This window comes from Monodelphis domestica, chromosome 5 (assembly GCF_027887165.1).
Source record: "Monodelphis domestica isolate mMonDom1 chromosome 5, mMonDom1.pri, whole genome shotgun sequence".
NCBI classification, from domain to species: Eukaryota; Metazoa; Chordata; class Mammalia; order Didelphimorphia; family Didelphidae; genus Monodelphis; species Monodelphis domestica.
This window is the reverse complement of record NC_077231.1, coordinates 178,425,557-178,453,385: the sequence shown is the minus strand read 5'-3', so window position 1 is coordinate 178,453,385 and position 27,829 is coordinate 178,425,557. Positions and strand designations below refer to the sequence as shown.

Below are 27,829 nucleotides of genomic sequence, written 5' to 3'. Positions count from 1 at the left end.
AAAAATTTCCCAGTGTCCATTATAATGGCCCTTTAGATTGTGAGGAGTTTTATAATCCTTTTTCATTGGCCTTTGAGTCACTAGCAACTTTAGGATCTTGAGAGATTGTGGTGTTGTCTGATTCATAACCATTTATATTAAAACAAAACAAAGAAGGAAAGGTTTTTTTATGCCAGGAAATATCTTGGGAATAACTGAAAACATTGGTCAAGTTCTCAAATGTGAATCAGCCTCTTCTACCTGTTTAATTCTAGCTTAACACATTAACACAAAGGTTTTTTAAATTTATTTTTTCTATTATTTTTATCTATTTATTTATATTTATATTATATTATTATAATATTTATATTTATCTATTATTTCCTATTATTTAATAACTATATATACAATAACTATATATTTCTATTATTTAATGACTATATATTATATAGCCTGGGAAACTGGCATTTTTTCATCCATTTAATTTGTCCTGAATATATATTTTAGGTAATCACTTCTGAGTAATTATCGATTCCACTGAAACCTTATCATACTATGGATATATAATCAGCACAATTATCATCCACAGACAAGAACTTCTGGAGGACCTCAACATTTATATGGAAGTCTTCTTCCATTTGAATGACATGTAAGACATACCCATGATAATGGCAAACCTCTTTGGTGAGCATACTTCTCCCTGCATTAGGTCTTATTTGATATTGAAAATTAGATAATCAATAATGGTGGACACAAAGACTTTTTTTTTTCAACAATGACTACTAACAGTAGTGTAAAAAAAAAATAGCCTGGTCTCTCAGCAATGCATTAATCTGGGGAAATCCTGAAAAACTTATGATGGGGAATGCTCTTCACCTCCAGAGAAAGAACTGTTGGAGTCATATTTCATATCGGTGTTTTTATGGTTCTATTAGGGGTTTTTTGGTTATGTATGAGTGTGTTCTAACAATGACCAATATGGAATTGTGGTTTGCATGACAATAAAAAAATAGCCTGCAGGAAATTATTAAATAGGAGGCTGGTTAATCATGTAGCAGGAGTAAGGAATAATATAGGTCAGACTGAATAGCTACTGTCTACTGGTATCCATGGAACGGGAAATGACCTAAAGGACAGTCTCCAGAATACAGGTTAGATGAAGCTTAATGAGAGACCATGGACAGAAATGCACAGGATAAGAAGGTGGGATTGGTTTGCTCACTGTACCAATGAAGGGGATACTTAGAGTGATAAGATCACAGATTTAAGTATTATTTATAATCACTTCCTCTCAGTCAATCAAGCTTTAAAGGGTCAGGCAAATGCTTTTAAGAATTCATGGATCATTAGCTAAAGCTTAAAAATCTTAGGCTGAAATCATCATCTTAATAGGATTTCACCCTTGGGATTAGGATTATTCACTACCACTTCTGCTAGGGGATGGTTTTATCTTCATTTTATAGATGGACATTGAGGCATGGTGGAGTTAAGTGAGCTGCTTGGGACCAAGGAATGTTGATATGAAAATTAGAACTAAATATCTGTTGAGAATTGCTCTTTGCTTCTTTTGGGCTACAGTGTCTTTCCAGAGATACTTCAAAAGGATATTCAGTAACACCTCATTAGTTTGCTTCTTACCAGGAAGGCAGGTGCTTCACATAAGTGCATTTTCCCAATAACTGCAGCTAAGCCCCTTAAGCACTGAAGCTTTTAAAAAGTTAACCATTTTGGACAAATTCTTCTAAAATGTCAGATATGCTCTCTTTTCATAAACATGGATATACAAAATGTAATTCAACTTAATCTGTGTGACGTAAAATCATTCTTATGAACCTCAATTAATGTCTCAAAGAAAAAAAGTTGCTTTTGGTTGGGAGAAAAATTTCCCAATCTCTGCTAGAGAAGTTAGGAGAGATGCTGATGAGAAGCCAGCTTATAGATATGAAGTGGATATCTGAAATGATATCAGAAAGCAGTGAACTACAGAAAGTGGGAAGTATTTTTTTTTTAAATCAAGTTAAAAAAGCCAACTTAAACACAGAAAGAAATGATCAGTCTTAAAGCTGCCTCTTTTGATCCAATCCAACAAACCTTTATTAAGTTCCTACTATATGCAAGGTTCCTGATAGGGGTATAAATAGAAAAGCAAGATGGTACCTGTCCTCAAGGAGATTACAGTGTAGTTTCTGAATACATGCAAACAGTTAAGTATATAAGTGGTGACTTGAGGCAGGAAAGAGCATTAAGAGCTAAGGAGAGATCAGGAAAGAAGTCTGGAAGGAGTCAGAGGTGGAGATGATGAGGGAGGGAGTATATTTTTGAACGTGGGAGATAGTATGCCAATTTCTGAGAAGAAAGAGAAGGCCATCGTGTTTGGACCACCTACTTCACAGGTTATGGTTGGGCTCAAATAACATGATACCCAAATTCTAATTTCACAGATGAGGTGCAAAGCAAGACTATGATAATCATTTCATCGGCAACTGAGGTGAGTGGATTATTTATCCCTGTACTAGTTGGCATTTTTTGAGTTCTTAGGTATTTATAAATTGTTCTCAAAGTGTTAATGTAGTTTTAAGTTTATTAAGCTAAAAATATTACAGTTTTTCTATCTTTTCCCTTCCTTCTGGGTTGTTAGCTGTCATTTCTTTCAACTTTGTGAACCTATTCCCAGAAGAGTTAGGCAACCATTCTATTTGTTATTTTTCAGTCTTTGGGGGCTGGGAAACCAGATAACCAAGTTCTGTAGAATTATGTCTGAAGTAAAATTCTGTGTAAGGACACAAGGAAAGACAGAGTAAAGGACTTGGAATTTAGTACAAGGGCTTGGTGACATTTAATACAAGGGCTATTTGAGCAACTCAAAGCCTTAATTTCAGAGCTTCAATTTCATCCTAGATGATCAAGGTCTCCCAGTGTTTGATTTCTGGTTAAGCTCCACTTACAGAAAATATGAATTAAAATAACATAATCGAGAAGAGTAAGAACTGTTCTTCAAAGCTCCAACTTTTCTAATATTACAAATGAGGTAATTATTCTTCATTAATTACCTTTAACTATTAAATTGATTTAAAAAATTCCATCGAGATTAAAATGACTTCAGGGTATATTCTATAAAATAGTACTTACTTGTCAAGCTTCTTCTGTAATATATCCAGAAATTCACTACAGTGTACGATATTGTCTGGCAGTCCAATGTTGAAAGCATGTTCTCTTGCCATGTGGTTCAAAAGGACAGACCTACAATTATATTAGAACAATTAATTATGAAGTACAGTACTTATGGAAATAATCACCTGCTCTTAGTCAAAAAGACAGTTAGGTGGTACATAGATACAGTGTTGGACCCAGAATTAGGAATACCAGAATTCAAATCTTGCCTCAAATCTATGTAATTCTGGGCAAACCATTTATCCTTCTGTGCCTAAGTTTCTTCATCTGTAAAATAAAAATATCTATCTATTAGGGTTGCTGTGAAAATAAAATGAAATAATATTTGTAAACCTTAGATGTATAATATTTAGTGATTATTATTAGTCTTTTAATACCCCAGAATTTCTTAACTTACTTTGCCTCTATCTTTTACAAGCCTATACCTGCAGTTCTGATCCTTGAATACTCCTCCTTGCATCTAATTTCTGTAGTAGAAAGAACCTGGGCTTAAGAGTCACAGGAACTAGATGGAAATTCCACCATTGCAATTAATTACATAGATAAGTCATGAAATTTCCCTGGGCCTGCATTTTTTTATCTGTGAATTTGAAGGTTGGAGTAAATGACCTCTAGTAGATGAACCCCTTCTAGCTCAAAATCTATCACAGTATTTCATACTACATACTGAACATCAATGAAGAAAATCTTAAAACTAAAGAGACTTTGTCTACTATTTCTGTATTTAAAATTCCTTCTGGCTATTCAATTCTTTACAATCTAGATTTTCTGCCACACCCATTCAACTGAAAAAAAATCTGAAAAAAAATTACAAATGATGCTTTAAATATAAATCTAATTATCCCTTTAAAAATTCACTTGTGATTTTTCTGCTGCTCCTGGTCTTGACAATCATTCCTAATGAACACTCTTGCTTGGCTTCAGAGATTCCACTATCTCTGAATGTTCCTTCTATTATTTTTATTATTTCTTTTCTATCACTTTCATGCAAAGAGTTCATTCTTTGTGGTTGTTTAGTGGTTTTTTGGTCATAACCCAACTCTTCATGACCCCATGTGGAGTTTCCTTGACAAAGATATTGGAGTGGTTTGCCATTTCCTTCTCTAGCTGATTTTACAGGTGAGGAAAACGGAGGCAAACAGAGTTAAGTGACTTGCTGGGGTGATACAGTTAGAAAAAGCCTATTGGGGGCATCTGGGTAGTTCAGTGGATTGAGAGCCAGGTATAGGGACAGGAAGTCCTAGGTTCAAATTTGGCCTCAAACACTTCCTAGCTATGTGACCCTGGGCAAGTCCCTTAATACCCATTTGCTTAGCCCTTACCACTCTTCTGCCTTAGAACTAATACATAGTATTACTTCTAAGATGGAAGGTGAGGGTTTAAAATAAAGAAAAAGAAAAAGCATATTTCTAGATTTGAACTCATGGTCTCCTGATGCCAGGCCTGTCATTCTATCCACTGTGCCACCCATCTGCCCTAACTATGTCTCTTTTACTAAGCTGTTAATTCTCTTTTAATAAATTTTCTTGAATTAATCTCATGTCTTTCCCCAATTTTTCCTTTATTACTCATCTCTCTTTTTAACTCTTCCAGGTGTTCTTGTTGGGCTTGGATTCAATTAGAATTTTTCTTTGAGACTTTGCTTTTAGCTGTGTTAACATTATCATCTTCTAAGTTTATGTCTTTGTCTTCCCTGCTACTGTAGTAGCTTTTAATGGTCAAATTCTTTTTTTGTTGTTTACTCATGTCCCCAGTCTATTTTTGACTGAACTTTATGTTAAAGTTGGGCTTTGCATATTTGGTGGTGGAGGTGTATTCTCTCAGGCTTTAGGCTTCTTTGTGTTCCTGTTTTTAGAGCTAGTTCTGGGGGCCTATAAGTTTTTGGCGCATTTGAAGTGGTATCATTTGAGAAGTGTGGTCACTGTTCTCCTGACTTGTGCTCTGGTCTTTACTCTTGACCTGAGAGTTTTTAAATTTGGCTATTCTATTCCTGGGAATTATCCTTTGGGGATCTCTTTTAGGAGGTGATTAGTGAATTCTTTCAATTTCTATTTTGACCTCTGGTTCAGAATATCAGAGCAGTTTTCCTTGATGATTTCTTGAAAGATGATTTCCAAGTTCTTTTTCTGATCGTAGATTTCAGGTAGTCCAAAAATTCTTAAATTAACTTTTCTGGATTTTATTTTCCAGGTCAGTTGTTTTCTCCATGAGACATTTTACATTTTCTTCTATTTTTTTCCTTCTTTTGACTTTGTTTGATTGCTTCTTGATGTCTCACAGAATTTTTAGCTTCTACTTGCCCCATTTTAATTTTTAAAGCATGGTTTTCTTGAGTGAACTTTTGTACTTCCTTTTCTATTTGGCCAATCCTACTTTGTAAAGAGTTCTTTTTCTCAGTGCATTTCTGTGCCTCTTTTTCTAAAGGACCAATTCTGTCTTTCAAGAAGTTTTTCTCTTCAGTGCATTCTTGTATATCTTTTCCTATTTTGCCAATTCTGCTTTTTAACAAGTTCTTCTCTTTGGATTTTCATGCTTATTCAATTTTTTAAGATATTAATTTCTTCAGCTTTTTTTTGTCCCTCCTTTTTGTCCCTACCAAGCTAAAGGAGGGACAAAAAAAAAAGCTGAGGAAATTAATATCTTAAAAACCTGAATAAGCCAAAAAGTAAAAGAGGCATGAAAATCCAAAGAGAAGAACTTGTTAAGGATTTTCCTGTATCATTCTCATTTCTTTTCACAATTTTTCTTCTATGTCTTTTATTTGATTCTTAAAATTCTTTTTGAGTTGCTCTATTTAATTCTTTTTGGGTTTGAGACCAATTATTACTGATTTTGTCATCTTCTGAGTTTGAGTCTATCATGTCACCAAAATATCTTTCTTTGTTGAGTTTCTTTTTGTTGTTTATTTTCCTTCCTTTTTCATTTTCTGTTAAAGTTGGGCTTGGTAACTGTGCTGAAGGAAGCAGTATTCCAAGCATCAGGTTATTTGTGCAGCTGCCTTCACAGCTGACATTGGGGATCAATATGCTTTCAGTTCCTCCAAGGTGGCATGCTGTAAAAAGAGATGTATTTAATAGTTTCTGGAATTGCACTCTGGCCTGTGAGTAATCTCAAGCACTGTTTTACCCATTGGAACTGTGACCAGGGTCCTCTGTTCACTGTGGCTGCAAGTGCTGGTGAATGCTAGTGCTTCTCCAATTCTTGCCCCAGGGTTGCAACCTAGATCTGTGTAAGAGTCTTGCACCAAGAGCCAGCAAAGTAATCTCCTTCTGAGCACTTGTCCTAATTCCCTTATCATCTGTTGCTGAGAGTTCTAGAAGCCTTGGCTATAGCTTCAGCTATGCCCAAACCCTATTGTCTTGGTGAGGTCTCTCCTAGCACTGAGCTCCACCTCCACCCCATTGGGCTAGGTCTCTTGAGACAGCCTTCTAAGTTGTTAAGGCCTCAAGAATTATTGTCTTGTCTTTTTGTAGTATGTGCTGTTCTAGAATTTGTTTTGAGGAATTATATCATTGCTTTTTGGAGGGTTATTTGGTAGAAATCAGATGGGTCCCTATCCCTTTTCTGATTTCTTGGCCCTGCCTTCTTGACACATTATTTTAAAATTGTTTGGAGGGGAATGTTGGGAGAGTTTGGCTGGGTTGCTGCCTCTGTGCTACCACTCTGGCTCCATCTCCCTTTTTGCATCTCTCTGATACACTTTTTGGGAATTTTTTTATTTTGAACTTAAACACCACAATAAAGGAAACATTTCTATATGCATAGAACTTCAGCTCTATTTTACATCTCTGTGGTTCCTTCTTTTTTTCTTGTGTTTTCTGTGCATTTAAAAAATGCTTTAATGACATTTTTTTCTTTTCCTTTTTCTCTTTATTTTTCATCCCTATAGCTAGTTCCTCTTCCCCTTCTAGCTCCCCTCCATGTAGAAACAAAATAAAACAAAACCCTTCTGACAATTTTTGAATAGTCAAGCAAAACACTTTCCACATTGGCCATGGAAGGCAATATAAATGAAAAGATTATTAAAAGCATTATGAATTTTGAGAAATTGACAAAGCAAACAGATAATAAAATATACCTTCACTTTTTGATAGAGAAGTAAATTACAAAGATAGATTACTCTACTGGAGGTTTTCTTTAATTGTCTTTCTTAGTCACAGGAAGGGTTTGTCCTGAAGACTGATTAAATGACTAAGAGGAACAGACTTGGGGTAAGTGACCTCAGGAAGACAGTCTATGACAAGCCCAAAGATCCCAGCTTTTGGGACAAAAACCCACTATTTGATAAAAACTGCTGGGAAAATTGGAAGACAGTGTGGGAGAGATTAGGTTTGGATCAATACCTCACATCCTACACCAAGTTAAACTCAGAATGGGTGAATGACTTGAACATAAAGAAGGAAACTATGTAAACACAGAATAGTATACATGCCAGACATTTGGGAAAGGAAAGATTTTAAAACCAAGCAAGACATAGAAAGAGTCACAAAATGTAAAATAAATAATTTTGATTACATTAAATTTAAAAAGTTTTGTACAAACAAAATTAGAAGAGAAATAACAAATTGGGAAACAATCTTCTTAACAAAAACCTCTGACAAAGGTCTAATTACTCAAATTTACAAAGAGCTAAAGGTTCAGCACTCTATACACTATGCCACCTAGCTATCCTAAAAAGAGCTGACATTCTAATGGAGGAGACAAGAGCTTCACATATAAGTATAGATAAAATAAGTAAAAAAATAAACACGATGTAATTAAACACAAGGTAGTTGGGGTAGAAAAGCATTAGAAACTGAAAAGGGGGGAGGGTACTGGGGCTGGGTCTTAAAGCAAGCTAGGGGCTCAGTGATGAGGTGATGAGGCAAACTTGCCAGGCACAAGAGATGGCCAATGTTCCACATCCATCAGTGCCCTGAGAGAGAAAAGCAACTATTAAACATATAATATATATGTTTATATATATATATTATAAAATAATAAAATAATAAAACTATTAAACTATTAAACAATGGCCTACATATGCTGACCAGTCGGTAAAAGATGAACTAGAAGCCACATAAATGCACCAGAAGTGCATGAATTATTGCACCATGTCCGGATTAGGAGTCCAAGTTTGTGCTTCTTCCTTCTCTGGTAACAGAATTACATGCCTTTAAAGGTGAGCTGTGCACTTATTTATTCTCTGATCTACAAAATACGTTTCTCTTGATGTATTTATTCTTCCAAGTTATGGGGAAGGAAAAGAAACAGTGCCCTGCTACATTGAAACATCTATCTAGAATCATGGGAATAGCCTAAAAAGTGACTAATCCTTAACACTCAGTCCTCTTTTTTCCTATCACTGATGCCATCGCTACACAACTACAATGGCCTGAGGGCCATTTTGTATTTTTCTTTTTTTTTATTCACACATTGCCCAAGGCCAAAGAATTTATTTCCCAGTCAAGACTCTTAGTAAAGAGCTTCTTGGTACTCAGTTAGACTGTTCCTCAGAAAGCCGGCACAGACTGTTCCAGGGAATGTACTTGGGAGCTTTCTATTATAACAGACACATCAGAGTTTGTGCTTCATTGGTTGAGCCTTTGGGAATCCATGACCAACTCTACATCACTGAGACATCAGAATAGGATGTTGAAGGCATCTCCTCATCTTAAAACCTAATCTTCAAGTTCTGTAAAAGTCCCGTTAAGATAATCTCTCAACTTGAAATGAGTGCGAGGAAAAAGGTAAGGTGTCAGCCTCCTTTATTTCCTGGATTGTCTCACATGATCCTAAGATTTCCTGGCTTCTCACAATTTAATGAGATTATCACTTGATCATGGGGAAGGGGTTGTATTTATTTACTCATTCCATATTGGCCATTTTGATGCCATTCCATCAAGCATGATATTTTAAGTTTTATATAAATGGAGCTTTTTAAGTCTTTGGACTTCATCCCTCAGAAGTCCCTTTGTATTTCCCAAAATTCCCTTTTCCTGCATCCTGTAAAAAATAGACTCGAATACAGGACTACAATCCCCACGAGCCTTTGCTCCACTTCCCCAGAATGCCTTGTAATCTCACCTGGGCCGAGATCGAGAAGGTATTTAAGCTGATTCAAAGGCTTTTGAGGGGGCTCTCTCTCTTGGCTCTTTTTGGACTTCCGTTTTGGAGCAGGCGGTCTCTTGCGTGATGTGAGGTTATTTTGTCTAGGCCTCTGGCCTAGGCACATGTTTCTTACTTGTATATTCTTTAATCTTTAACCTTCAATAAACCTCTAAAAAATATAATACTCCTTGCAGAGAGAAACTAATTTCTACCTGCCTCAGTCTCCCCATCTCCCCTAAATTTTAATCTTTACAGTTTGGCGACCTAATGGGGGAAAAAAAAAAACTCAATCTTCTGAATTCTTTTCTGATCTTTAGTTCAACTTTTAATAGCTAGTACCTAGAAAAAAATTTTTTTGAGCCATATCTCTCTGGCCAAGGTTTTCTACCCTCAGAAAGCTGCTACAGGCTCTGGACCTGCTGCCCTCCCAACCTGGCTCGGCCCCACCACTTCCTGCCTGCAGCTTGCAGCCCTGAACGTCCTCACCTGGTACCTGGTCCCGGCCTTGCCCACCCCTGCAGCCGCTCCTGCTCCTGGCCTCTCACTGGCCCGCTGCCTGCCTATTTCTGTGCCCCAGACCCATGAGCGCGACCCAGCCGGCTCATCACCCAGATCCTTGGAGCAGATCGCTCAGGACTCATCGCGACCAGCTGGTAACAGTATTGGCCACGTGGACGGAGGGGAGAGACCAGAGGGAAAGGAGACCGGGCAATTTTCCCTTAGGCTAAGCCTCCACGTGGCTGGGGTATTGGCCGCAGGGGTATCAGAGAGGGGAAAGAGAGAAAAGACTAGAGAGAAGAAACAGACTTTTCAAACAGAAACCTAAAAAGCAATGGGCTGTTTAAAAGGATTTTTGACTCTTCTGGCAATTTCATTGATTTTACCTGCCTGTCAGGGAGCAGACTCAGCCCAAAGATTCAACTTTAACTTTGGGGAGGAAAATGGGTGGCCCAGCGAACTGGAAGCCAGGCCCAGAGACAGGAGGTCTCTAGTTAAAATCTGGCCTCCCATGCTTCCCAGCTATGGGGCCCTGGACGGATCCCTTGAACCCCATAGCCTAGCCTTTACTACTCTACCTTCAGACAATAGACATTTAAATGGATAATTAAAAACAAACAAACAAACAAACAAAAAACCCCAAGGAACTTTGAAGAGACTAAAGGCTATATTCTAAGGTATTTCAGACTCCAATGGTTTATAAAAAAATCTCTGTATTCTATTGCATTGTTTTGTTTAAGATATAACTTTGTGATTTTAAGTTCATATATTACTGGATTGAATATTATTCTGTGAACTGAAGGTTGATTGAATTTATTTTGAATGTACTGAGTTTTAAAATTCTGTTGTTTTTCCCCTATAACTGTGTTGAACAAATATTATTGTGAATAAGCCCATATATGAAAAAAACAGCTTTTTTCTATTTTGCTGAGGATAGATGGACTTCAGAACTGGTTATAATTGTATTAACAACCTTTGGAATTTTAATGTGCTAAATACCTCAAATGATTTGATTTTAAGGGTTTTTTAAATATGATTTTTGGAATTTTTTTTTTAACAATCTGGTTATTTTTGCCTGCCCCTACCACGAGATAAGGCCCATTAGCTGAAGTGAAATACATTTTATAACCCCCAACCTTCCCACATGTGAATGGAAGTTGGGCAGTTAATCTCAGGGCATTTGTATCCCTATAAGCCTCCAAGAAAAAGGAGCACCCCTTTATTTATGCTCTTCAGCTCACTATTTTACTTCTACCAGAATGATATATAGATTTCTTGATTATGTTCTAAACCCAAGATGAGTTTTACTTTGTTTTAAAAAATATGTTTAAATATCAAGGTTGAAGGATTGCTATGTTTGTAAAAATTGTGACAAATGTCCATCAATTCATAGGTTTTAAAAATGTCATACAGAAACTTATGTGAAATATGAAAGTGTATTTGTTTGCTATTGTAATTAATTGGGCTATTGAGAATTTTGGGGATTTTGATATCTACATATTTGTACTACTGTATTTTTAAAGATGAAAAAATTGTTAACCTTGTTCAATTCATTTGCCTTCTACTCACAGTGATCATGGCCAGATACAAAGAGGAAATGGATCTCATATTTTGGTGAGAAAGCCTTGTATTTTATATTTTCTTAACTGACACAGAGTGTCAATGGTTATAAGCTATATTTTTGAATTTTTTAAAGCTCTTTTATTATTATATTTTTCTTGCATGTGCAATATACTTTTTCAGTTTTTTTTTATTATTTTTTCTCTCCTTTTTATATTTGAAGCACATGTCACCAGTATTAACATTTTCTTTAACCTTTTGATTTTTAAGTTTAAGATACATTTGCTAATACATGCCCTAAAAGGCTTGTGACTATAAAAATGATGCCACTAATTATTTAAATAAATTATGGCACTTTGCTTAATGACTCTGTCTGATTCCAGGACAAGAGATACACACAAGAGCCATTTCATAGGGCCAAAGAAAGGCCAATCTAGGATGGATTGATGCACTTCTAGGCCAATACAAAGGTCTTGAACCTAGTGTGAAGACTCGAGGTTACTATGTTTAACATGTGTTAAGACATAGGCTTTCCTTGTATCCACACTCACCCTGAAGATACTCACAGCGAGTATCCCCCAAACCTTGGCTCCTATAATCTGGTCCCCTTTTCTGCCTCTTATGGTGTGGTACCTTTCTGTAGTCCTGGCACTGACTGGGTAAATGCATCATTACTTAGATCATTTTGATTGGGCTCTGATTGAAGGACCTGTTATAGATTTATTTTTCTTCTACTTGGAATTTTTACACATAAGACTTTGATAGTCTATATTTTCATCCAGAAATTTTTCTTTTCTTTTGAATTTTCTGATGTCTTTTTAATATCTCTTGCCAATTGATTCATATACCTCATACCTCAGCCATGCATCCCTAACTGATTCTGAATCTTTCAATCACCCACAACACGGGGGAATGTAAAAAAAATCATTATTTAAATTGCAAAGTTTAAATTCCTTTTGAGAAGAATTTTAGGTAAAGAAGATGTTACCTCTCTGAATCCAGAACTGAACTGTTGGAGAAGCCACCATGAAGAAGCCTCCAGACCACAAGTTGCACAAAATTGAACTTTGGGTGTGGTTGATTGAACATTTATTTGTATGTATACTTTTATGCCAAAGGGGACTGCCCCCTAACAGCTTTTTGTCAATGTGTTCAGCAATTATTGGTTTTATTCTTTTTTCTCTTATCCTCACAGTATTGTAATCTTTTAAGTTTATTATGTTTTTATGATCCTTTTGGGGAAAAATTAATTTTTCCAAAAATGATCACACAGGGATTGTAAAAAAAAAAAATAGACTCGAATACAGGACTACAATCCCCACAAGCCTTTGCTCCACTTCCCCAGAATGCCTTGTAATCTCACCTGGGCCGAGATCGAGAAGGTATTTAAGCTGATTCAAAGGCTTTTGAGGGGGCTCTCTCTCTTGGCTCTTTTTGGACTTCCGTTTTGGAGCAGGCGGTCTCTTGCGTGATGTGAGGTTATTTTGTCTAGGCCTCTGGCCTAGGCACATGTTTCTTACTTGTATATTCTTTAATCTTTAACCTTCAATAAACCTCTAAAAAATATAATACTCCTTGCAGAGAGAAACTAATTTCTACCTGCCTCAGTCTCCCCATCTCCCCTAAATTTTAATCTTTACAATCCCCGTGTTTTGCGTGATCATATTTAAGTGGCTGTAACTCCACCCTATCTTTTTGGACCTATGACCGGCTGAATTCAGGCAGTTCTTTTGCCTTTGTTATTATTAATAAATCTTTTAAAATATAATAGTTATTGGATATTAATTTTAAAACTCAGTGTCCAAGTTTGCTACCCTGTTTCTCATCTCAATTCACCACTATCACAATGTCAGCTTCATCTCCTAATTATAACTGCCTCAGCCAGCATTTCAATCTCTTGCCGTATAATATTTTCTCTTGGGGTCCACAAGTCTACATTTATACACAATGACAGCTGATCCTTTCTGTAGATCATTCTTATGAACTAAAGGATTCATAGAATCAAGCAATTCAAAAAAGACTATGTAGAATTTTCGGAGATCAATACTTTACTATATTCATTTGCACATATCCCCACTTCTCCACTTTAAAAAAGTGTTTTCCTTCCACAGTTCCCCCCTCCTTCTGTGTTATTTTTATTTCTCTGTTGACATTTTATACTGCTCACAGAATGAGCTTTTGGTAGATAAAAACTTAAATTAACAAGTACTTAGGTGTCACCCATTGATTGAAGTAGAGAGATGAGAACAATTATCACTTACTTCTCTGTTAAACTTTGTTGTGCCTTAGGCCCCTTCATCTTCCTCTGTCCTTCTTTTCTCTCCACTGGGCTGAAATGCTAGTATTTCAATTCACTTTTAGAATCATTCCAAATTAAAGAGAAAAGGGAAGGAACAGTTATGCCCTAGGTTGAGGGTATCTGGCTGTTATGACTCAGAATGAAATTAACCTGTGGGAAGCTGCTCAAATTAGCTGGGCTCTAGTTCTTATTCAACAACGACTTTTTTTTGAACACGTGGAACTTTTGAAGGAAGGAAGAAATTTTTAAAAAATCTGTATAGCAACTGATGCTAAAAGATTGCAGATTTTTTACTCCCCTGCTAAGAACAGAGACAAAGTTAAGATTTCATGACATAATTCCCCCCTCATTTTGGCAAGAAATTATCAGAGGAAATGTGGAAGGGAAGGAATTGAACTAGTAAATAAAATATTAATATCAATACACATTTAGTACTTCATGGTTACAAAGTATGTGACTTGTTTTCATTTGATCCTCAACTTTGTAAGGCAGGTGTAACACCAGCTATAGTAGCCTTTCCCTTGGTGACTAGATAGTTATTCTTACTGGATCTTTAATTAGCTTTAAAATGCTGAAGAATCGGCAGTTTTAACTGTCAATTGTGACAGACTATTTTCTTGCCAATTCTGGATAGAATGTGTGAGGTACAAAGAAAGGGGATGAAGAAAAGATTTCTTTAGTGAACTTTTCTGATTGTTTTACCTTACAAAGAAGAAAATTCTTCTTGAGAAGAGACTCTACTTGGCTTCTTGAGATAAAAAGATGATAGGGTTATGTTATCTAAATGAGAAATCAAACATTGTAAATGATGGCCAGAGCTGACTGGCTAGGATCTTTCAGCTTAAACAATGTAAATAACAATTTTATATCAGTTTTATTGGTTACCTTGTATGAACATAATTAAATCACATTGCCAGTAATTCTAATATTTATTATTTATATTAACATATTTAGTATTTATTGGCCTACATGATAGGGGATTTTTATGTGAAGAGAGTAAGATGAGCATTTGCTTATGGGAAAAGAAGTTGCTTAATTTTATTAAAAAAAGTATTCATAAAAATTTTATATAAAAAGTATATACAATTTTTTACATGAAGAATTGAGACTTAATTTTCACATAGAAACTAGTGGAGTTCGGACTTGAATACAGTGCTTTTGACTACATGTCTAGTATTATCTGCCTTACACCATATTGTCTCAAAAAATATGGAGCTTGTGCACTAATTAAAAAAAAAGAACCCATCCATTTTTTAAAGTGATCTTTCTAAATGTTGGTTTTACTCCATCATTCCTTGATTTATTAAACTCCAGCAGTTCCCTATCATTTCTAGGATCATATAAAAAACTGAAGGCTATTGATGGTAGAATGGATGGAGCTCTGGGCTTAGAATCAGGAAAGCCCAAGTTCAAATTCAGTTAGAGACACTTTCCAGCTTTGACACCCCGGTCAAGTGATATGACCTCTATTTGACTCAGTTTCCTCAACTATAAATGGGAATAATAATAGTACTTGTAGAGTTGTGAATATTTGAGATAAGATTTGCAAAAAGCACTTAGCATAATGCTTCGTACAGAGTAGGTTCTCCATAACTCCAGAATTGTTGTGAGGATCAAATGATAATAAAAAAGTTCTTAGTACCCTGCCAGGCATATGGTAGGAGCTATATAAATGCTTATTCCCTTCTCCTTTCCCTTCCCTCTAAAATTCTTTGTCTGGCTTTTAATGGCCTTCATAACTTGGCTTCTTTCTACCTTTCCAGTCTTCTTACACTGACATCCTCCATATATTCTATGATCCAACCTCCTTGCTGTGACCAAGATACTCCATCTCCTGACTGGGTGTTTTCCCTGGTTTTCCCTACATGCCCATAATTCTCTCCCTGATCTCTATTTGGTTTCCTTCAGGTTCCAGCTAAAATAGTGTCTTCTGCAAGGCTTACCTAATCCCTGTAAATGCTAGTCCCTTCTCTCTATTGATTATTCCCAATTTAGATAGCTTATTTGTACATGGTTGTTTTCATATTGTGTCTCCCTTAGATTGTGAGCTCCTTGAGAACAGGGGCTTTCCTTTTTCTTTTCCTTTTCATTATAGTCTCATCACTTAGCACAGTCCCTGGCACCTAGCAGATAATTAATAAATAAAATTAATTAATAAAAATGAATAAATGCTTGACTGACTGATACATATCCTGAGAAGATATGAACCTATAGTTCCAAATTCCCCTCACTAAAATAAATAATATTTCCTCCTTTGTATGTGAAAAGATGTACAGTTTTCTGGGAGTGGTATTGCTGGACTGGCATTGAAACACATGAACATGATGTGGTCACAATTGTTAATAATAGCATAAATATTGAGATGACTGGGCAAGATTAGGCATATAGTTAATGACAGCAGAATAGACTTTCTTACTGCCACAGCTAATTGGCTTGCTGTATACATCCAGTTATTCATTTAACATGTATTTGTTCTAAGTGTTAGGAGAGATACAAAGAGGGATAAGAAACAGTTTTTGCCCTGGTTGAATTTACAGTCTAGAAGAGAACAGATAACACATGTCCAAAGGTAAATATAGCACAAAGTGGAATACAAGTACCAAAACTGCAAAATGGCATTATATAAGGGAAAGATCACAGCCAAGTGGGGAATATCAGGTACCAAAAGAACAAAGGCATGGCGGTGCTGGCAAGTAGTTGGGTTTGGCTAGAAAAAAAAGAATGAAATAGGAAATAACTCTTGAAAGAGAGAATGGAGGGGAGAAGGAGAGAAAGGGACCTGGTATGACAAGATGGTGGCCATGGCAACTGGAAGACACAAGCCTTTCCAAGATTGGAATAGTATGATGAGACAGGCACAAGGGTTAGATCAAGCTGTAGATGGATTAGCAAATTATTCTGATATTTCAATTGAGAGATAATAAGGGTAGTGGAAGTGAAGAAATAAAAAGGTGAGACATTAGAAAAGATGCTTTAAAGCTGAAACCAATAAATTTGCTGACTGACTGGATATGGGGGCAAAGGGAAAGAGACCAATGCTCTCTGCTGACTCTGAGGTTCTAAGCCCCAGGTAAGTACTGGTGGTGTTTTTTTACTGTGTGGAACTCTGGACTTTGTATTCTTTAAATACACTCAGATTTGAACAAAATCTCATATCTAAATTTTAACTGAGTATGACCTACTTCTCCTTAATTTCTCTGTACAAGTACTCTCTATTTCTTTGTTCTCTGCCATTGAAATTGCTTTAAATGGGTTAGTGTGCTTTATTTTTGGAGCACACACTGTGCCTAGAGCTTTCTCTTGTTATAATCCTTCCCCACTGCCCTCAATTTCTTGTATAGGGAAAAAGAAAATATAGAAGGATTTACAATTTAATGGTAGTATATAGATCCCTGTTTGTGTACATACAAGTGCACATTTGTTTGCTTTCATTTATATATTTATAAAACCCCTTAACAAGACTTCTTAAGAACTCTTAAAAGTAATACTATGTATTGATTCCAAGGCAGAAGAGGGGTATGGGGTAGGAAAAGAGGGTTAAATGACTTCCCCAGGGTCACATAGTTCAAAGCGTTTGAAGCCAGATTTGAACCCAGGATCTCCCATCTCTAGACCTGGCTCTCAATCCACTGAACCATGTAGCTGTCCCCTATGTTTGCTTTTCAGCATCCTTACTTCATAATATTTAAGTTAGTAAATGGAAAAAAAAACCCTATAAATGTAGTGCTAACAAATTAGCAGAGTCTTTAAAAATCATCTAGCTTGGTGTGGTCTCTCAGATAGCTAAGCAATTCCCATGATATAAAACAGGGATTTATTTTTTGGAGGCTTTTAAAAATTCATTTTCATGTTAATTGCAGGCTTCTGATTAGTTTGATTATATTTCATTTTTTGATCAGACCCACTTCCAATGAATATAGCAAGAAGATGATGGGAACCATATTCATCATTTGTAAAACAAAATAGGTGATCTTTACCATTTGAAGGCCCTGGCATGCCTACTCAAACATTAAAAAAAAACTCCGAAATAAAAAAATATTTAGTCTGCTATCTCTATTTTCTTTATAGATTCAAAAAATTACTGCACCAATTGATAAAGCTTATCCTTCAAGGTATTCTTAAATTCTGGTCCTTCTAGAATTAAGGGCTCTTTTATTTCAAAAATTTTATTCTTCATATAAGTCTTTACTGTTTCAGTAAACCAAAAGATTTTTCATATAGAGGCCCAATCCTATTGTCTTTTACAAATAAGTATTTTCAGTTCTTTTTATTTTCAGAATTTCAAGACTATTTTTTTTGAACCATTTAAAAAGACCAACTTAAATGCCATTCTCACTGTGTCAGAAAGAACCCTGAATTCAGTCAAAATCATACTAAGAATTTATTTGTCTTCTCTCTTGATCTTGAGTAGCCACAGCCTCGGATCAAGGACAATAAAATGGGTTTTCCTTGAGAAGATACCAAAACTTAATTTTTAGATATATGCAAAATAACATTGTTTTCACATTCTATGCTGAGATTCCTCATTTCTGACCTAAATTTATAATTAGCTTGTTTTTTTGAAGAATTTTACATTTCTTTTGAATCTTTCTTAAGTTTCTTGCTGTTGTTCCATGATGTCTGGAGGGTCCATCTGATTCACTTCCAAGAGGAAACATTTGATTAATTTTCCTTTATATTATAACAATTTGAATTGCTTGGTTTCTCACTTTTAAGGTTTTACTCATCCTTTTCTTATTGGTTTATCGATTTGTGAGCTAGGTATTTACTCAGTTTCTCCATTTTTTTTTGTCTTTTAGCCTTTTTCTTGTATTTTCCTTCACTTATATCTGGATTCTCTTTTTATTCTTGTCCCCTTCCCCAGATGCACAGAACTCTTGAGATTTGGGTGCTGGACATCCCCAAACTTTTTGAGGTTGATGGCTGTGTTTGGGTCTTTGCTCTTAGGGAGGTAGGGAAATGGAGAGTGCTGGCTCTCACTAAGTTTCTAGCCTCCTTTTCTTCAAGTCTGTTGTTTGTTCCCCTCTTGTTTCTGAGTAGAGTGTTCATTTTCCACCCTGAGTGCGAGTGTGGCTGGGAAGAATCAGTGTCTGTTAACTGACCTGGATGGATTGGTGATAGGTGATGAGTGGTGGGTGTTGATGCTGGTTCTGATTTAGTCACTGCCACTGAGAATCTCTACAGTCAAAACTTAAGCTATATTCCTGTGAATTTGTTTGTACTCACTGCTAGAGACAGCTCTGTAGGTTGAGGGATGTTGAATGAGAAGTTTAGAGATTAATGTTCCCAGTGTCAATTCATTTTAAGAAAAAAAAAACCATTTGGGAAGTGGTGGTTCTTTCTTTTTATCTTTGAATTCAATAACTCTATACCCAGTATATAATCCCTTTCCTTGTAAGGCTCTGGGGTTGGAGAAGTTAAAAGAAAAGAACTATTCCTTGCTGTCTATGTGATATGTGTATCTCAACAGATCTTTGTTAAATAACAAAGTTTCAGAAACCAGATCATTAGGTATTTTATCATCTCCTCACAACTTTGCGTTGTTTTTTAAAGAAAAGAATGGTGGGAGGAGAGAGAGAGAATTGATTTCTAGTGGATGCTGTTGAAAGGTTCTACTGAATCAGACCACAGATAAGTACATACACAAGAGTTTATAAAATGGAAAGATGGACAAAATTCAAACCTGTTTCCTGTGAATTCTTCATTGCAAAACATACATACTCCATGGAAGTTGGTATCATATCTTTCATGCTGTTGCTGCTCTAGGATTTCTTTCTACAAAACAAGACATATCTCATTGATTGATGATAGCAAATTCATGATTAAGTGTTTCTCAATTGGTTTTCACCTGTCTTGTCATAGCACTACTTTGCAAAATAAATAAATAAATAAAAACCGAGTGTGGAAGGAAGGAAGTTGGGGTAAGAACACAGAGGGAAGATCTCCACCTTCGGCAATGTTTTCTTGCTTAAGTTCATGTCTTCAATTTCTAATTACCTCCTGAACATTTCCATCTGAATATCCCACGGTCACCATAAACTCAGCATGTTCAAAATGGAACTAATCATCTTCTCTTCCAAAATCAGCTCAGCTCATTTTCTGGACTTCCCGGTTGCTGTCACCACTAACAAATCCTCCTATAATTATCCAGGCTAAACACCCTGAGAGTCATCTTGATTCATTCTGTTGCTTCCTCCTCCTCCATATGCAGTCAGTCAATCATCAAGTCCTATTGATTTTATTTTAGCTTTAAAAGGTCTCTTGTATCCCTCCCTCCTTCTTCCTTCCGACTGCAAGCATTTAGAGTGGGTCTTCACTGCATCACAGAAAAATTACTATACTATCCTCCCTAATGGCAGTTTTTATATGATTTTGTGAATCCTATTTACTACTGCCAGATGATTTTATCTTATTTTTTTTAAATTAAAAAAAAATTTAAACCCTTCCCTTCCATCTTAGAATCAATACTATGTATTGGTTCTAAGGCAGAAGAGTGGTAAGGGTAAGGCAATGGGGGTCAAGTGACTTACTGAGGGTCACACGGCTAGGAAGTGTCTGAGGCGAGGTTTGAACCCAGGACCTCCTGTCTCTGGGCCTGGCTCTCAATCCACTGAGTCACCCAGTTGCCCCTCCCCCCAACCCCAGATGATTTTTATCTTATAGAAGTACCTCTGCTAAACTTCCTCCTGGTTTCTTACTCTATTAAGTCTAAATTATTCTGCCTTCCCAAATGTGGCTTCATGAAAACCTCCAGAACCAATCTTGTCTACTCCCCAAAACATTTAAACTTTAGTCATTGTTGGTCTCCCCAATATGTCACGAAGATGGCTCTCATTCTTGCATCTTGCTTTTTTACGTCAATACTTTCCCTTAATATAAATGAAGTCAACTTTTCAAGGCCACACTCAAATCAGGATATCTTCCATGTAGCCTTGTTGACCATTCCATTTTTATCCCAGTCTCTTTTTCATAATTTATTGTTCTCACCACATAATTTCACACTTTAATATATATGATATTATATACTCATTGTTATGTATACAGATATCTTCCCAAGGACTAATATGCTGCTTAAGGGTACCACCTCTTCATGTGTCTACAGACCCTGACAAAGTGTTAATCTTGTAACAGATACTTGATGTATACCTGATTGATTTATAATATAAATATTTCACTGGATGACATATTAGCTACAAAGTCACCAAACATAATGTGACAGAGGCTGGCACTAAAGAAGAAGTGCCAGGCCGAAGAGTGTGTGAAACTCATCATCTTGATGGGGGAGGGGCTGTAATGGATTGGAATCTTGAGGAGGAGAAGACTCAGGAGGGTTGTTGGTCTCTCAGACTTGAGAAGCCGAAGAGAGAAGGTGAAAAAAGACTTTTTCCTGAGGGTTACCCATCTTTCCTGCTGGTGACTGGAAATCTTTCCCCCCAACATTTCCCAACTGAAAAGACTATTGAAGAGGAAATCTGAGAAAGATATTTTAAAACTCTGTCCAACTTTACTTCAGCTCCTGTTGCCCCGAGTCTGAACTGTGGCCAAGGGGCCAAACCCAGGGTGAGTCAACCTGAATTTCTCTCAGGGGGCTCAGGCTGCCAAAGCCTGAGTTCCCCCCAACCTTGAGGAGGGAGGAAAAGGGTTTTAGATAGAGACAGGGACCCCTTTTCCCCACTTTCCTTGATAGTTTTCCCTTTGTATTATCCTGATTAAGTTGGCATTAAAAAGTTATCTGTCCACCAAGCTTGAACAACTGTGAGTGAACAGATCAAGAGGAGGCCCTTTGGTCTCGAGTAGTGGAGGGGGGACAAGAGGGACAAGAGTGAATCTGGGAGAGCAGCCTTAGCTAAGGAGGGAAGACAAAAGGGGGAAAATCTTGAAACCCTCTCTCCTCTCTCTGAGTCAATCCTAAACATCATTTGTCTCCCCTGAACCCCGTTTTGAGAAGGGGGGGTCTCCACTCTTCTCCTCTCTCTCTATACAAATTAACCACCCCTTGAATACAATAACTTATGAAGAAAAATCAACTAAAAGAAACCACATCCAGCCTCCTGATAAGACCCCTGGAACAAGATAATACACTATACTTCTGGACCTGCTAAAGGGAATAAAGGGAAGCCCGAGGAGGAACAAGCCACCTTCTCCCTCCTCATTAGGTTTTTCTGGACATGCTTGAGGGCACAACTAGCCACAACGCTGCCTGGCTTGCCCTATATTCACAGCCAAGCACTTAGGGGCTCTACCAAAACAAAGTGCAATATTGAACCCTCTAATCACTTTATTTTATGAGTGAACCTCACCATTACTTGGTCTGGACTAATTTCCCAATGGTTAGTATATTCCTACTCATTTCTACTTTCTCTACCACTATGGTAGTAAGCCCCCAGTCTATGAAGAACACCCCCTGCCTCAGCTCAGCTCTGTCCAATCTCAGTTGTATGCTCCCTTATTCTTTTCCTTCTCAATTTCTACCATATTTTACTCTAGATTTGCCTGATCTTTCCACTGTGCCCTCTGGATGCTTACTCCATAATTAACAAAATTCTCTTCATTTTTACATTTTTCTTGATTTCATGCTCCCCACCTCTGTCTCTCCTCCCATTTTCTGGTATTGAAAACTGAATCCCCATGGATGATAACACTGAATTCCTGTCTATACTTTCCAGTATATATTACATGTTCACTCATATTCCAAATCAGTGGCTACAAAGGGGAAGTTGGAATTTTCACTGTTCACACCATGACTTGCAGACTCTCCCTCTAGTGCCTTCACTCAGAAAGCTTCTTTTTTTTTGGTGTTTGTCCTATCCAAATTTATTACACAATTCAGATACTGGTAGTTTTTTTACCTTCTGACCTTTTCTTAAGCTTTCTAACTTATGCACATCAGATCCACAAGTTTTCCTTGAATGTGACACTCCAAGTTCAGTCTCCATCCTCGATCCACACTATAACCCTTGCCTGCAATGAAAGCTGTCCCGACTTCCTCCTCTTAGAATCATTGGCTTTCTTTAAGTTTCAAGGGACCTTTCTTAGACTCTCCCACTTCTGGTGCCATCCCCAATAAGGTTAACCTTCTACCTACTCTGTATTTTAGCCCGTTGTCTTTGATGGCTCTGGAAGACAGAATGAGAGTCTCCATCACTTTGCCCAGCTATGCCTCACTTAAATTGGATTTATGCACAGCTCAGAATATTTCACCAGTGATGCCATTTTGGTCCTCTTCTGAGTGTGAGGGATAACAATCAACCAACCATTTTATCTTCTAAGTTCTAATTTATCTAGTATCTACCTTATTACTATGTGATGGCAGGGACTTGTTTTTCCTTTTTTCTTTCTTTTTCCAGGGCTTGGCACAATAGCTTGCATATAGTAAGGCCCAAACAAATGTTTGTTTTTGATGAATCATGAGCCTCTTATCCTTTGGCAACAGAGGAGATAATGTTGAAATTTAGCTCTATGTTGAAAAAAAAATTTTATGCTATCAAGTTAGTAATACTTCTGTCTACAAAATTTTTGTGCTTTTTCTTTTCCTACTTGTATTTTTGGTTTGTATTTTTCTTGATTCTATTTCTTTCTTTCTTTTACCACTTCATTGTTTTGTTTCTATGTATGAGAAATATTTACTGCTGGAAAATTCCATGTACTATGCCATTAGTGGAAAGGCAGTATACACAAAAATTTTTTTTTCCTTAAAGGAAAGAAATCAGAACTCTGGCTTCCATTTCTCTGCATCATAACCTCATTCTCATAAGAGTCATTCCAAATGGTAATTATTTTGCCTGATTTAGATTTAAGAATGCTATAGGGAAGGAAGCAGCTTCATTCTATTAGAACCTTGTAGATAATCACCAAAACAGGGAAATAGAATTCATTTAAACAGTTTAGCTTAGGTTTTCTCAATTTTGCTTTGTATCTGTGCTGGAGGCAAGGGGTGAGATAGCTGTCATTTGAATTCTTGGTAGGTTGGTTAGTTAGTCCATCACTGAACAGAAGTGAGGACTATAGGTATTATATTTATATAGCCATACAATATAACCTGGTTAAGGAAGGAAAGGAAGCAAGGTGGAAATAAGGTTTTCCTCCTATAGACAGGTATGCAAATTGTTTGTGCATTCCTGAATGTAAAGATAAAATCCAAGCTTAACGTTACTACTTTCTACATAGTTATAGTATCATCATGACTATTCCAAAATCTTCCAGAAAACTACCTTGTGCTTGTTTTATACATATTTTTATTTTCACTCTAAAAACAATGAAAACCCAGACTTTTACTTTGTTTTCCTTCATTCTACAGGCCTTCTTTCTACTTCCTTCTTTATTTTCATTAAAAAAAAGTTTTATGGATATCTTTTGTAGATCTTGTACCTCTCTATCGTCTCCTTGGAACTGGACCCTTTTTTTTGTGATTGAGAAAGACAGGAAAGCACAAATCACTAATACCCTAACAACATGTGAACTATTTTGGCTTTATGGTCCCCTACCGTACCTTTCTGCTGAGAGGAGTAAGGTTGGCTTTATTAACTCTTCTCGGGGTTCTCTGTAATAACCAAGAGTGGTTATTATAATTACACAGAGTTCTGTTTCCTCAGTTTTATTAACTTCATTTATATAAATGTAAGTCTCTCTCTCTCTCTCTCTCTCTCTCTCTCTCTCTCTCTCTCTCTCTCTCTCTCTCTCTCTCTCTCTCTCATCTCTCTCTGTGTCTGTCTGTCTCTCTCTGTATATACACACATTTATGTATATATATATATGCCCAATATGAATTTGGAGAAACATGGGAAATTGTGTATAAATTGGTACAGGGTAAACTAGAAACAGCTCTCTAGGTTTCTCCTCATTGCTCATATTTGTCATTTCACCCTGCACAACAGTCCATTATGTCCATAGACTACAACTATTTCAGCCTTCTTCAATCACATTCTTCTCTGTTCTCAAGTGCAATGACCAGTAAACTCCTTGAAAGGTAATTTAACCATCAAAATCCACTTATCTCCCAAACATATTACCCCTCAAGCCTTGGACAAATTGGGCGGCAAAGTAGATAAGTTACTCTATATTTCAATGCCCTTATCCTTACTCTTCAATGATTTATTAATAGCAGTGTACTCTTCTGGGTAAATGAAAAACTTCTTATAAAAGGAAGAGCTCATTTTAACCTTAAATACGAAGGCACAGCCAGGAACTACACAATCACCAGTCAGCATAGGTCAAGATGCCCTGGATTGTGAAAGGCTGGAACTTAATAACTAAAAACCTGGATGAATTCTCCGTGATCTGCCCACATACGCTCTGAATCTGTATAAAAACACTGAGGGCTAGGACACTAACCACAGAGCAAGAGCAGCTTTAAAGCACTCAGACACAACTAGCCTCTTCTGGGGGTGTGGAGGGAAGAAAGTATAAGAGTAATAAGGATGAAGGCTCATCAGAAAAATTACTTTCAATAGTTGTTTTAAATGCTAAAGTAACCAGCGTATCATAGACCTGTTTTTTGAAGAGGGGAAGTTGGAAAGAAAAAAAGCTGGACTTGGCATAGTCATGGGAGTTTGATTTACACTTTCAACATGGGTCAGAACAATGTAAAATAGCATTGCTGGAAGGTGTTGGGCTAAGGGGAAGGAGAAATCCAGCAAAATGGAAGTATTCTGAAGGAAGATCATTCTTGTTTTAGCCTCAGGGACTTGGATAACAAATGGACTTGTGATTTTATTGGGACTCCACACAGGTCTAATTTCTTCTCTTAGAGAACTGCCCTGGGGCACTGAGGGGTAGCACAATTTCCCCAGGATCACATAGTTGGGAGGGCCCAAGAGTTGAGACTTGAAACCAGTTCATCCTGGACTTAAGGCCAACTTCTATCCATTGGGTCACCTTGTTCCTCTGTTATAGAGTTGTGGAGAAAAAGACGGCCCAGTTTCTGCCAAGAAGGAGCTACCATTTACCACCTCACCATGAGCCCAAATTCCAAAGTGTACTTGGCTGAACCAACATTATACCACTTGCCTAGGATTGTCTGGACTAAGAGCAGAGGCCCCTGAAATCATACAAAAACTAGCCACTGGACGAATGTCTTGCTAGATTGGACTTTAGAGATCATGTAAGCCAACTTCAAGAAAGATTGTATTACTTAGCACATAGCTAGTTATAGATAGAATAGGGCGACCAAAGTTGGTTGTTCAGCCATTTTCATTCATGTATGACCCTGGGGTTTTCTTGGCAAAGATGATTTGCCCTTTCTTTTTCCAGCTCATTTTTACAGTTGAGGAAATTGAGGCACATAGCATTAAATGACTTGCCTAGAGTGGCACCACTAATTAAGTGTCTGAGGCTAGATTGGAACTCAGGAACATGAGTCTTCCAGATGCCAGGCTTGGTGTTCTGTCTCCTGTTCAATCTTGGATGTTCCTCTACTCACTAATACTTGCTGGCTTTTTCTGCTAGACCATTTTTGTTTTTCACCTAACGGGTGCCCTTTCTATCTCTTCCCCTGACTCAGTCAGTGAAGGCACAGAATAATGCCAAGCGATCAGAGCACTAAAAGAGAAGAAGAATGTGTGGGTGAAATAAGAGATGTGATAATTTGCCAAAGGATAACCTGCATCTGGCACATAGCAGACACTTGGTGAAAGTCTTAGGGCAAAATTCAATTGATTGAAAGAATGTAGGAGCTGGGAGACCTCAAAGGGGCACTGAGCCCACTCTGGCTGGCCCCAGGAAGGGCAGAAGTCTTGTAACCCTTGGAGGTTGCCTATCTCTATAAAATATCTGTAAGAAAATGATGAACACAAAGCCCTCACTGACAGAGGTCTGACTGACCTTGATCACAAGTCAAAAAGCAGCACTTTTGGGGGGCAAACAGTGCTGCTTGATATATCTGCTTTGTTGGTTCCATGCAAAGACGCCACATGCAAATAGACACAATTTGTTTAGATAGCATCCCTAGGGAATGAGATGGTCTGGAGGAGGGAATTTTCCAGATTGCCACAAATTAATCCTTTAAATATGAACCTTTGGGTATTATATTTGAAGTATATCTTGCTAAAATGTACAAGGAAGGGGCAATCCACTATGGCTCAGTGGATAAAGAATCAGGACTAGAGATGGGAGTTCCTGGGTTCAAATGTGAACCCCAAAACATCCTAGTTGTGTGAACCCTGGGCAACTCACTTAATTGACCCTTACCACTCTTCTGCCTTGGAATCAATATACAATATTGGTTAGCAAATGCTAAGGTATAAATAAAATAAAATAAATCAGGGCTTGATTTATTGTGTTGTTGATTTTCTAGGCTTAAGAAAGGGATAGAGAAAATGTTAATGATTAAAGATTAATTTAAAGATTTATTAAATTAAACAAAGATTAAAGATTAAACTTGAAAGTCTATGTTTTAAGAGAAAGTTATTAAACATCTGCCAGCACACAGATCCATACATTTATTTAAGGCAATATGGTACTATTTATGAGATACATATACAACTGGGTATCTCGAAAATGTATGTACACGGTGGGGCAGTTAGGTGGCTTAGTGGATAGGGTGCTGGTGCCAGGCTTGGAGAAGGGAAGTCCTGGGTTCAAATATGGTCTCTGATATTTCCTAGCTTTATGACCCTAGGCAAGTCACTTAGCCCTCCTTGCTTAGCCCTTACTGCTCTTCTGCCTTGGAAATAATACATGATATCAATGCTAAGGCAGAAGGTAAGGGTTTATAAAAGATACAGAAATATCTTCTTGGATTGTGTGTCTTGTATGCTCGGTCATGCTATGAAACTGCCTTTTGTCTTGGGCACAGGAAACATTGCTGGAATGAGTATGTGTCCCAATGTGGAGAAGAGCTTTATCCAGTCTAATCTTTCCAGATGATAAAAGCATCAAAAGTCATGGGGTCCTATTTGAAATTGCCTCAAGTAAAATTGAGGTTTATTTCATTTTGCCCTTTCACTGATTTTGTAAGGGCTCCATACTCTCTCTTAGTTGGGGGAGGTTCTCTCCCCTCCCTTGTCAACGCATCATTTCTCTAAAATTCCTTCCCTCTGTTGACAGTAGCTTTTACTGCTACCACTTTTGGTAGCTCCCCAACTGAAATCCAATATTTCCACAGATTAAGCATCTCTCTTTTCTGGCTATTATTTAGGATACTGCTGAAGGTTGCTAGAGTAAACCAGAAAGCTGAGGATCATGTGAAAAATTAAGTCACAGATGATATATGTCTGAGAAGGGAAAATATAAAAA

At 37.1% G+C, this 27,829-nt stretch overlaps 1 protein-coding gene across 2 annotated transcripts in view; it reads right to left on the bottom strand.

Annotated features, from left to right (window-relative positions):
- ZNF277 (zinc finger protein 277) overlaps nucleotides 1-27,829 on the bottom strand; it is a 170,846-nt gene that overhangs the window by 27,774 nt on the left and 115,243 nt on the right. For both annotated transcript variants that reach the window (XM_001366319.5, XM_056799557.1), the window contains exons 5-6: nucleotides 19,281-19,372; nucleotides 3,109-3,219 (exon numbers count right to left, since the gene is read on the bottom strand). In XM_001366319.5, coding sequence (XP_001366356.2) covers nucleotides 3,109-3,219; nucleotides 19,281-19,372 — 203 coding nt within the window. The remainder of the gene's footprint in view (nucleotides 1-3,108; nucleotides 3,220-19,280; nucleotides 19,373-27,829) is intronic.